Raw genomic sequence first — 12,110 nt, 5'->3', positions numbered from 1 at the left:
GCCGTACAGTGCCGCCTAAGTGGGCATTTTTCGGGAGGAGGTCGGTTGTTGGATGTGATATGTTGAAATGCAGCTATTATTGGGGAACATTACCTAAATTACATACTTGTCTTGGAGAGATAGAATGGGCCCAGTGACCGGAAATATGCTTTCGAAAAGAGACTATTAAAATTAAAACGTTGATACTGAACGACTTACGCATTATCATGGGTTGGAACTAGTCACCAGGGGGGTTTCTGGGGTTGCTAATTAGGAACCTGAAGTCAGTTTTTCAAAATTCAAAATGGAGGATCCAAAATGGCGATTAATTTTTTTTTTTAATTATTGGATTTGTTCGAAACCCGGCACTCAGGTGGTTTCGGGGTCGCTGATTACGAATCTGATGTCAGATTTTCAAACTTCAAAATGGCGGATCCAATAGGGCGATCAAATTCTTACAAAATAACTAAAATTAAAACGTTGATACTAAACGTTTTAAGCATTGTTAAGGGTTGAAACTCGTTACCGGTGGCTTTCTAGGGTTGGTGATTACGAATCTGATGTAGGGTCAGCGTTGCCAGGTTGACGTTTTTAACGTCATTTCGACGTTTTTTGTATCCTGTTGACGTTTGGACGTTTTTTGTGTAAAAAATGACGTTTTTTAACTTCCCAGTAATTTTTCTCTATGCACAATATATTCAATGTATAGCGTACTATTTGCTTGTAGAGTAAGTACTTACGCTCACACTTTCGGCAAATTTGTTACTAAATCTTGTAAGTAGAACTGATTTTGAATTATTTTCTTAATGAATCTTTACAAGCTTTGTTGTTTGCAGCAGGTGCCTCAAAAGATATTTATTCTTTGGACACATATGACTTAAATATGATGCAAACCAAGCGTACGCGCATTTTTTGTTTTTTTTTTTTTTGATTCTTGGACTATGGATCCCGCGTTTAAAGGCTGGTTGTGTAAACACTTGAGGTTACAAGGCTTATTACAATGTTAGATAGATAGATAATTAATAGAGGCATGCACCACAGTATATACAGTAATAAACCTTTTCGCAGTTTTTCACCATCTGGTCCCCGAGGAGTACTTTTGGGTTGTGTGCAGCGTTTTCGTTTTGCGCGCACGGCAACACTTACTGTGGGGAATTTCGCCTCATGATTAGAAAAGTTCTTTTCGAGGATAAAATATACATAATTATGTGTTATTTATGAACAAAATGTAGGTAAAGTATAATATTAACTTTTAATGTATGCTGAAACTCATGCTTAATGAAGAATAATATCAATAATTAAGTTCATAATTAAAGCTTGTGTTTTATAAACTGGAAAACTCAAATAGTAATTATAGCACTGTATGGAGTTTTCTTAAATGTAAGTTTAAATTAAGAAAAAAGTCCATTATAAGATTACATTTTTATGAGAAACGTAAATTTTGTGAATTTATCAAGCCAAATTCTAAATTTCCGAATATATGTAAGTCTTTATTTAAAAAAAAACAATGCCTGCCAGCGCAACCGCCCAGACAGTTCATTAAGCACACCCAAGTTTCATTGATCTACAAGTTATAAGCGTTTTCAGCATTTAACAGTTCATTATCATGTACGGTGTAATATAACAAGTTATACACTGAACTATGATAATCTGTACTAGCATCTATAATAATAGACAATCAGCCAGATTGTGTAAGTCGCAAATTAGGCTAAATTGTACGACTCGACAACATTGGCATTGTCTACTGTCGTGCTGAAATAAATAAACGACGAAAATTGTCGAAAATTGTACAGTGCTGCCAAGTTTTTCCGTTTTAATACACTAGTCGAGTGGAAATTTTAGGCAATGACGTGAAATTTTCGATACGATTCGACTCGCGCAATGAGGGTGAATAATTTGCAATGGTTTTACACTTTTGCAATTAATTTCGGTCATTATTAGACAGTCATGACTTGTGCCACTCTGCCATAGTACGGTTGCTGCTCCCTTTCATACCATAGTAATTTTGTATACAACTCTGAATGAAAAAAATGCATGCTCCTTCTCATTATCAACCCTGATCAGATTTTACCCCCGAGGAGTACTCAAAAAGGTTTATTACTGTATATACTGTGGCATGCACTGCGACCAGCAGGTCTATTGTGCCCTCAACCATTTACAGTACCTCATCTAATCCTAGAGAGCCCAAAAATTTGAGGAGATCCCCAGGGATTAGCGATTGTATTGCTTCGTTACTTGGCCAGTAGTGGCCCAGGTACCTCTCCCGTCTTCTCGCGGCCGCCACGCATTCGCACGGGAGTCTCCTCAGTCACGTCGCAGAAACGACATAGGTCGTTTGACCAAATCCCTAGCTTGTGTAGGTGGCCTCTCAGTCTGCAGTGACCCGTCAGAAAACCTGTTATAATCCTTAGTTTTCCTTTGGATAGATTGACAATTGCCCTGTACCTCGTAAGGTCGTAGCCTCCCAGTAGGTGTTTTGCTTGACGTAAACCTGTAGTGTTACGCCAGTGTTGATTCCTTTGTCTGTTCCTTTCTTTTCTGAGCTCCTCCTTGATTGTACTAGGTCCAATCGGTAGGAAGGGCTCAGGCCCTATAGGCGACGAGGCGGCCGCCATTCTAGCTAGTCGGTCCGCTTCCTCGTTGCCCGCAACTCCTATGTGTCCTGGTACCCAAGTTAATTGAATTTCGTTGTGCTCCGCCAGGCTGTTGATACTATCTATGCACTCAAGAACCAAGGACGACTTGACCTCAAATGCTGAGAGGGCCTTGAGTGCCGCCTGGCTGTCGCTCAATATTAAAATTCTCTCGTTACGGTAATTCCTACGTAGGTTAATTTCTGCACACAGACTGATGGCATAGACCTCCACCTGGAAGACACTCGGGTATGCCCCCATAGGTACCGAGAGCTGTAGCCTCGGCCCGTAGACGCCAGCCCCAATGCCTTCCGGAGTCTTCGAGCCGTCTGTGTACCATTGCAACGAGCTCGATTGGATCAGCCTCTCCATGAGAGAGGTGATCCAGGTCGCCTTGGTGCAAAGCTCTATTTTGAAATTCCTGTCAAAGTTAACCACCTTAGGTCTGTCGTCTCAGGGGAGTAAAGCTAGCGGAACTTGGGAGCCTAGCTTGTCTCTGTTCCTTAATGATATGGTTTTGCCCCTGCCAAAGCCTTCCCTCGCGAAATTTAGTAGAGTTCGCTTTGCAGCCTGTTCTATGGTAAGGTGCAGCGGCTCGAGCTCGAGAATCACCTCCAGCGCTGCCGTCGGACATGCGCGCATTGCCCCCGTAATGCATACACATGCCAGACGTTGAAGCTTGGTGAGGGATTGCCTCACCGTGGTGAGGGTGGTTCTCGAGGCCCAAGCCACTGCTCCATAGGTGACTATTGGTCTAACTATCATGGTATATATCCATCTCAGAATCCTGGGACTACAGCCCCAGGTCTTCCCTGCCAGGCGTTTGCATACCATTAGTGCCCTCGTAGCTTTGGAAGTGACCGCGTCAACATGTGCCATCCACAGAAGTTTAGAATCCAGGGTTAGTCCCAGGTATTTAACTTCGGTGGCGACGTTGATGGCGACCCCATTCAAAGAAATGTTCCTCATGCCTGGAAGCGTTCTTCTTCTAGTGAAAGGGACAATAACCGTTTTAGAGGGGTTGATGCTGAGGCCCATGTCCACGCACCAGCCTCCAGGTTTAGTCCCCTTTGCACTATATCACAGAGAGTGCTCACGAACTTTCCTCTGGCGATAATCACGATGTCATCCGCATAGCCTTGACAGCGGATGCCATTGTCCGTGAAAATCCGTAGAAGTTCGTCCACAACTAAGCTCCACAGGAGAGGGGATAAGACTCCTCCCTGAGGGCAACCTTTTGTAGTTTTTAGCTTTACCACGCTGTCCCCGATGTCGGTTTCAGCGATTCGTGAATTTAGTAGCCTGGCTATCCACCTGCGGATCGTTGCCTGCACATTGCGTTTTTCAAGTGCCCGGTCGACACTAATATGAGAGGTGTGGTCAAACGCCCCCTCACTGTCGATGAAGGCACAGAGTACTGTTTCACCACACTCAAAGGAATCTTGTACTACCGTAGACAAGGTGTACAGTGCGGTGTCCGTAGACCTGCCCACTCTGTAGGCATGTTGGTCGGGGTGTAAAGGCACCTGTTTAAGGGTGTTGTTCCTGATTTCATGGTCGATAACCTTCTCCATCGCCTTAAGCACAAAGGAGGTAAGGCTTATCGGCCTGAGGACTTAGCTAGAGAATAATCTCTCTTTCCTATCTTCGGGATAAAAATAACCCGAGCCCTTTGCCAAACCTCAGGGATGTGAGCGAGCGCTAGGCTAGCCCTCATGATGTTCACGAGGTGTGGAAGTAGGAGCTCCTTGCCTTGCTTCAGCAACACTGGACTGATGCCTTCCCTCCTGGTTTTGTCTCCGGGCAGCTTGAGTTAAAGGCATCTACAATAGCGCCATTTAACTCATTGACGGTGCTCTCTAGGCTCATGCAGTTAGTGTACCTACTCCTAGACTTAATTCCAGTCAGGTTTGACTCTAAAGTCTCGCTGTACTTTGCCCAGTCAGTTTTCCTGGGGTTCCTGTTTGCCTGCCTAGTTCTGACTTCTACTCCCAGTGCAAACTGGATAATCCTATGGTCTGACAGTGAGGGCTCCGATGAGACCCCCCACTGGGTGACCAGAGGGCTAGCCAGTCTGTTGCTAAGCATGATGTCTAGTACCTCCTCTCTAGCCCTCGTTACAAATGTCGGTGTTTGGCCAACATTGTGGATGCTTAGTTCCTCACTTAAGATGTACTCTAGGAGACACTCACCTCTGCGGCTCGTATCCGTGCTGCCCCACTCAACGTTGTGGGCATTCGCATCGCACCCTATGATGAGGTGGAGCCGTCTCTTTCTGCAGAATTCCACTAGCTGCTATACCTCTTGCAGAGGGGCGTAGTTGCTGTCCCCCGGAAAATAGGCCGCGGCAAACACCACCTCTAGGCTTCTGCCACTTAACGAGAGCGTCGTTGCACTGCGACCAAGTCCTGTGTTAGAAACTCTGTAATGCAAAAGTAATCAATGTTCTTCTTAAGCACCACACATGCTCTGGGCCTCTCGCAGGAGAGGTCCCAAATTACCTTGTTGTTGTTGTGGTTGAGGCCCCTAACCTGGCCTCTGTAGGTCCACGGCTCTTGGATCAGTAGAATGCCCAGGTCATCCGTGGCGAAACTGCTGGAGATGACCGCCGAAGCAGCCACCGCATGATGCAGGTTGACCTGGGCTACTGCTAAGTGACGCGTGGTCATAGTTGCGGCTCGTCGAGATCGGAGAGCTGTAGTTCGCTCTCGCTTCTCCTATCGAGCTGAAGTCGCCTGAAGTCGATGCCTGATAGCAACTCCTGCGTGGATGGCACGTCTTCCGCTGGCTTGGTGGTGGTGGCTGGCTCGGACGTGCTTGCTGGAGTTGGTGTCTGGGTGAGGGGTAGCTGACTGAGGGGTGGCTGTTCCGCCGGTAAGGTCGAGGTGGACTAGGTCGCCTGGGCAGCGGAGGAGTCGGCAGCCGCCTCGATTTGCGTCTCCTGCGACTCCGACTCCTTGCTATCTGTTGCCTTTTGGCTCCACGGCCTCACCGTGACGAAACTGAACCTATAGTTTAGGTTGAAGCCAGCCCTCTTGATGCTGACGTACGATTCCTCATCTATGCCCAGAAATAGTCTGACCCCGTTCTCCTCTACAGAGCTGGACACTACCTTCCACGCAGAGATGTGGATGCCCTCATTCTGCGCTTTTAGTAGCCCCAACGCAAACTCCGCCGATTTGTCGGCGCTTCTTGGCAGGAACACCGTGATGTTATGCACTGGAGGGATGTCATCCCCCCTCTTCGTGCACATCTCGGGTCCCTTCCAGCCCTCAAGTGCCGGTGCTTTTTTCACCAGCCAGGTTGCTGTTCTCTCGTCCCTGCAGTCAACCAGGAGCATGCCGGATCTGAAGTACACACCACAGAACACCAGCGGGTGCGACCATCCTTTGAAAACCTCTTCCATGATGGCATCCTGGAGTCTGGTTAGGTCTTCCGAGTTCAGGGCAGCAGCAGGGTACTCACAAGGCAGCACCGCTACCCGAATGCCGTTGAGGGCTTCCGAATAGCTGGGTTGCTGAGTGGCACCCCCCTGCGCCTGTCCTTGCTCGATCGGCCCGGCCAGGCTCCTAGACCATGAGTTCGGAGGGGGTGGCTGCTCCCGCTGCCGTTTGGTGCCCGGTGTCTCTGGCGGAGTGACCTGGTTGCTACCTCTTTTGTTGGAGCCTGTTGGTTCCTCGCTTCTCTGCTTTTCAGCGGGCGCGGGTCTGTGCTGCTGTTGTCGCTGTGGCCCGCTCTTCTGCTTTTCAGCAGGTGCGGGTAAGTGAGCCTGTTTGTTGGGCCCACTCTTCCACCTATCGGCGGGTGCGGGTTTGTCGCCTTTTCTGTCTCTCACGTCCCTCATTCCCAATCTCCATTCTGACCTCTGCCATGGCTCTGGCTTCAACTGAGGGCTTGCCTTGCCCGAGGTACCGGAGGTACCATTTAACCCCGGAACCGCTTAAGCCCTCGCGAAGCCGATAGTCTAGGGACCCCGGTTGACCTGGCCGCGGCATCGGAGGAGGCTTGGCCCTGCGGTGCTTCCTACTCCTTTGCTTCTGCCACCCGGAGTCGTCGGACGCCGCTGAGGCGCTACTCCTGTGCGACCTATGGAGTCTCTCCTTCTCCGCCCGGTGACCGCTTTCGGAGCGGCGCCGGCTCTTGGAGCGCTGCCGGCTCTTTGAGCGGTGTCGACTCGTAGAGCGACGCCGACTACCCGAGCGATGCCGGTTCTTGGAGCGGTGACTACCATCGGTGCGGTGGCTGCTGTCTGACTTTGCTGTCTCTCTGTACCTGCAAAGAGAACTGCCGGACCGGTGTTGCGGCCGATCTAGTTCGGCAGGTAAATTGTGATTTCCTGTCAAATTTCTGTTATTAGAACTACCTGTTTTGCTCTGGCCCATGCGACTTAGCGCATCTGCACTGGTTCCTGGTTGGTCATCGTCCCTTGCATGTTCGATGAACAGCGCTGCCTCCTCGTCGGTTAGCTGGTCTAGGAAACTGCCTTTCCGCCCAGCACTTCTTGGGCCTTCCCACGCGCTGCTGTTTCTTGGCCTCTGTTGTGCGTGTTGCTGTTGCACCTACCGCATTTGAAGCCGCAGGTGTTATTGTTGCTGTACTTGCTGTTGTTGTGGCTGTTGTTGTCAAATTTTGGTTTTTCTGTTGTTGTTTTTTGTTGTTTTTGTCATCATCTAGTTCGTACGACCACCTGCTCGACAAGGCGAGCTCAGTGGTCTAAATTTTCGTAGGGGATCTCCAAAAGTCCGCCGCGCCAGCGCCCCTTGTCGCGGTAAGGCCAATACAATGTTTGCAATTGCATATTAAAAGCCAAATCAAGAATAGCCGATCTATTGCAACACGCACGCTCGCAAAAGCACTATGTTCCTTTTTAGCAGAACGTAATTTAGAATTTTCGACAACCGACCACCTAACCAAATTTCTATAAGAAAAAAAATATTAAAAATCAACGCGATTCTTTAGCAACTTAAAACTTGCGCATTATTGCCCTGGAATTTAATGGGCTATCAAACTGCATACTCAAAAAAATTATACAAAATCTGAATAAAAACTTGAAAATCTAGCTGAAACTTTGCATATTTTTTATAATTTTTGCACAGAGTTTGAAATGTGGATTTATATTGTGTTAGTTATATAATGAGCTAGGCTTTTATGAAAAGTAATGAACATTAAATAAGCAAAAGAAAAACAGTTGATCACAAGTGTATGTTTAAAATGATTTTTATATTAACGATCTCAAACCAGTTTACAATAGTGGTATTCACCAACTTGTCAACAGTCATTGCTTGAGCTCATCTGCTGTTTTTCCAGAGTACCAGGCCACTTGCTCACTTTGGTGAATGCCACTAATGAATTTTAAATGTGCTCTGCCGAAATAACATTTTGATATACCTTACGTACATATGTACCTTTGTATACAACAAAAGTTTAATAAGAACAATTCTGTGTTCATACATGGAAAAGACTTTTTGGGTAGGAAATGACGTTTTTTCTTATGCCGAAAACCTGGCAACACTGTGTAGGTTTGCCAGACGTACTGCTTTTGGGAGTAAACGTACGCCTGCACTGTACTCCCTTGTACTCCAAAAGAAAAAAAATTTGGAAATGTACTCCTCTTTTGGTTTTGTACTTCTTTCGGCCATGTTCTGCAAAACGTTTTCGCATGAATTTAATGGTCAATTCCCTATGGCATGTTCTGAGTTTCACGATTTCGATTTTAATTTTCGAACATGAAATCGAAACGTTATGGCGTTTTTATTTGATATTACTTTTGGCGGGTGAAGCTTCAGAATACAGAAAAACTCAATTTGTATTTTTATCTGCAGCGTAATAAAATTGAAATGTTAGTATTGATCGCATTTTTACTTAAAATAAATGTATCGATTTTACTTTATTTAACAGGGGTAAATAGAAAAGAAAAGCAGGAAAATACATTCTTGACGTTTATGGAGCAACATAGAGACTTGGCCAAGAATTTTATTGAAGGGGACCGAGTAGGAGTGGAATCCTTGTGGTCAGAGTTATCCAAACAACTCAACAAGGATGGGCCGCCACAAAAAGACGTGAATGGTTGGAAAAAAGTGAGGGAGATCCATGATTTAACAATGTACAAAAGACACCGCATATTCACTGAAATCTACGCTCGCTATTGGCTCCTGAAAATTTAAGCAGGCTTTGCTATGCCTGGAAATTATTAAAAAAAAAATACCAATTTAGTCATGGAGAGCAATAATCTTTCAGTTGGAATAAGCGGGTTGTTTATTCTGGACATTTACCTATTACGTACTTTTGTATATATACACATATGTTTGTTCTTTTCAAGTTGTGGTCCGACTGGAAAGGAAATATAAGGAAAAAACTAGCGCATAACAAAAATGAAGATCGGGCAACCGGAGGTGGCCCTTTTAAAAAATTCATTCTCTCAGATACTGAGGAAACCATAGAACAACTCTGTGGCCTCTATACCGCGATCGAAGGAATCGCAAGCAGCCAATCGTATGGCGCAGGTGAAGCTGTGGTAGATGACATCGTTGATGTGGAAGTTGCGGAATTAGATACTACCAATACGAATATCGAATCCCCTCTTCCGCGAAAGCGAGTTCGAGAAAATACCATGAACGAGTGCATCAAGAAAAACATGGCCAGTGAAGTAGGTGCAATGGAAATCAAAGCACAAACAACAAAGGAGATCCTAGAAAACTCGACAAAGCATGTTCTTATGATATCTGAATTCAATAGTGGCTTGCGTAGAGTATACAAGGCTATCGAAAAAACCTCAGATTTGGTATCGAAGCAAAACGCTCTAATTGCGGAGCAGAACAAAGACCCACGTAAACATTACTGGGTAAGGCAGGAACATTTGTTTGAGAAAAATCGTATCCAACAAAAATTGGTGGAAATTCAGCAGAAGAAAATACATAGAAACGAAAAGTATAAATTTATGTTAAACTATGTACAGTGTTCAACAAAATAGCGCACTTGTGCACAAAGGTATTATAACTTTGTTCACATAACGGTTGTTTGTAACAGGCAAAACGAATCGAGATAGATATTAGACAAATGTATACATAAATGATCAGAATGAAAAGAGAAATCGATTAAGCGGTGACTGTGTGTCCGCCTGTCCGTCCGTCTGTGCACACGATAACTCGAGTAAAAATTGAGATATCTTAACGAAACTTTGTACGTGCACTTCCTTTCGGCGTAGGACGGATGGTATTGAAAATGGGCGAAATCGGACAATAACCACGCCTACTTCCTATATAACGGTAACGGTTTCTGAAACTGCGATATTTTAGTAACTACTGAAGATTATTCAGTCAAAATTGATATTTACAATAGTTTTTTGACGAAAAATAAAAATATTATAAATTTTTGGAAAATGGGCGTAGTTACGCCCACTTATGGTTACATGTGTATACAGCCGTTGAAAAATACTTAAGAACGATCCCAAATTTTCCTATTTGGGACGATTTTTAATAAAATCACTTAAATGTCTTAAATCTTAAGTTTTACTTCATTAATTTAAAATTTTTTTAACATATATCAGATTTTTTTCCATACGAAAAACTTAGTCTTTTTCTTCACATATCAAACACAACGCAATGGGAAACTCCTTTGAGAGAAATACTTAAGAAGGAAGCAATATATTGTTTAAAAACATAAAAATTGCAAGTGTAAAGAAAAAAAGTATTTATATTTTGTTGCAAATCCCTTTTGCTTTAATACTGCTGCACAGCGCCTTTGCATTGGCATTATTAAACTTCTACAACGTTCAACAGGAATGGATTCCCATGCTTCCTTTGCTTTTTCAAGCTATTGATCCAAATTTGTGACGTTCTGCGTACTGAGGGCATTTTCCACGTCGTTCCAAAGATGTTCGATTGGATTTAAGTCGGCACTTGATGATGTCCAATCCAGAACAGTGACAGAATTGTCATCGAAGAACTTTTTTGCAACACAAGAAGTATGCTTCGGATCATTGTCCTGTTGAAATTTCCAAATCACCGGCAAATTCTCTTCCGCATAAGGCAGCATTACATTTTGGAGTATTTCAACGTACTTTACTGCATCCATATTGCCTTCAATACGATGAACTGGCCCGACACCGTTCCACGAAAAGCAGTCCAGCAACATTATTGAGCCCCCTTTATTATTGGTGAGACCAACTTGGGGTCGAATGCTGCAGGTTTTGGTCGCCGTACGTACTTCCTACCATCTGGGCCAATTCTATTTATCTTTGTTTCATCGCTAAATAAAATATACCGCCACTGATTTTGAGTCCACGATATGTGCTCTCGAGCAAACTCAATTCGGCGTTGTCGTTGCGATGCTGTTATCAATGGTTTCTTCCGTGCCAGTCGACCGTGAAGCCCATCTTCTGCCAATCGAAGTACAACTGTTCTTTTTGTAATTGGCTTTCCCAGATGAACAGAAATTTCTTGATGGATGTCAGCAGCACTCTTCCTGGGGTCTTGTTTTGACAGTCTAACGATCATCCTATCAACCTTACTAGAAGTTTTTCTAGCTTTCTTTTTTCTAGGAACGTTTTCTGCTGTTTCATACTGAGAAAAATATTTTAAAGCATTAAAAACCATCGTTTTGGAAACGTTTAACTGTAGTGCAATAGCACTATAGGATAATCCGGTCCTTTGCAACTCTATGATTGCTTTTCGAACAGCCGGGGTGCAGTTTTTCCCCTTTGACATTGTTGAATCGTTTTACCTAAAGTAAATTACGGTCAGGAATATTCAATACACTTGCTTTATACTTGCACTTTACACTTGCAAAAGTATAAGAAAACGATCTCAGTGAAGTTCTTATAAGCATCAAATGCGTCTTTTTTATTTTTATTAGTTCCCAATTTAATTAAATTATAAGTTTTGTTTTGTTAATGTTAACAAATATTTTACAAATAAAATTCATTACAAAATTATATAATGCTGTTTGCTATTTCATCTCTCATCCTTCTACCAATTTGTAGGCGACTGTTATCTTCAGAGAGATCGCTATTCAGCCCTATTCTGCATTTCGACTCGAATCGAAATTTTCTCCGTTTGGCAACTTTGGTATTCTGCGTTCCGTTTCCTTTCGATCAATCTTCGAAATTTACGACTATACCTATTCCACATTTCGATCGTAGTTCCGTTTTTCTAAGTTGCAAATTTGTTGACGGAGAACGTTTCAATTGTTATTTTCGTGGGTTTAAATAATAAAATTTTATAAAAAATTTAAGTAAAATATACTGTGCATGATTGTAAAAGTCATCATAAATGAATACGAAAAATTTGCTCAAATAATGGCAACTGAATACAATTTATTTTTTTTATATAAAATTAATAGATGTATGCACATAGATACATACATAAATAAAATGTGAAGTCACATAAAAAAGATGCTTTTATTATTGCACTCGTTTTTACTAACTTTTTAAGAAGAGGTGCGTATGTTGCCTCGAATTCGATTTGCTATGGAAAGATAAGCTTTGTTCTTCCCCTCCTT

General features: G+C 43.6%; 1 protein-coding gene across 1 annotated transcript; it reads left to right on the top strand.

Moving 5' to 3' along the window:
- The first annotated feature begins 8,199 nt into the window (after positions 1 to 8,199).
- LOC118754452 lies at positions 8,200 to 9,658 on the top strand. Its single transcript, XM_036489329.1, has 2 exons — positions 8,200 to 8,689; positions 8,932 to 9,658. Exons 1-2 carry the CDS (start codon positions 8,450 to 8,452, stop codon positions 9,580 to 9,582), a joined length of 891 nt encoding a protein of 296 aa, XP_036345222.1. The 5' UTR covers positions 8,200 to 8,449; the 3' UTR covers positions 9,583 to 9,658.
- The last annotated feature ends 2,452 nt before the right edge of the window (positions 9,659 to 12,110 follow it).

Source organism: Rhagoletis pomonella, unplaced genomic scaffold (genome assembly GCF_013731165.1).
Source record: "Rhagoletis pomonella isolate Grant_MI unplaced genomic scaffold, Rhpom_1.0 Rhpom_scaffold_03922, whole genome shotgun sequence".
NCBI classification, from domain to species: domain Eukaryota; kingdom Metazoa; phylum Arthropoda; class Insecta; order Diptera; family Tephritidae; genus Rhagoletis; species Rhagoletis pomonella.
This window is presented reverse-complemented; position numbering and strand designations above follow the sequence as displayed.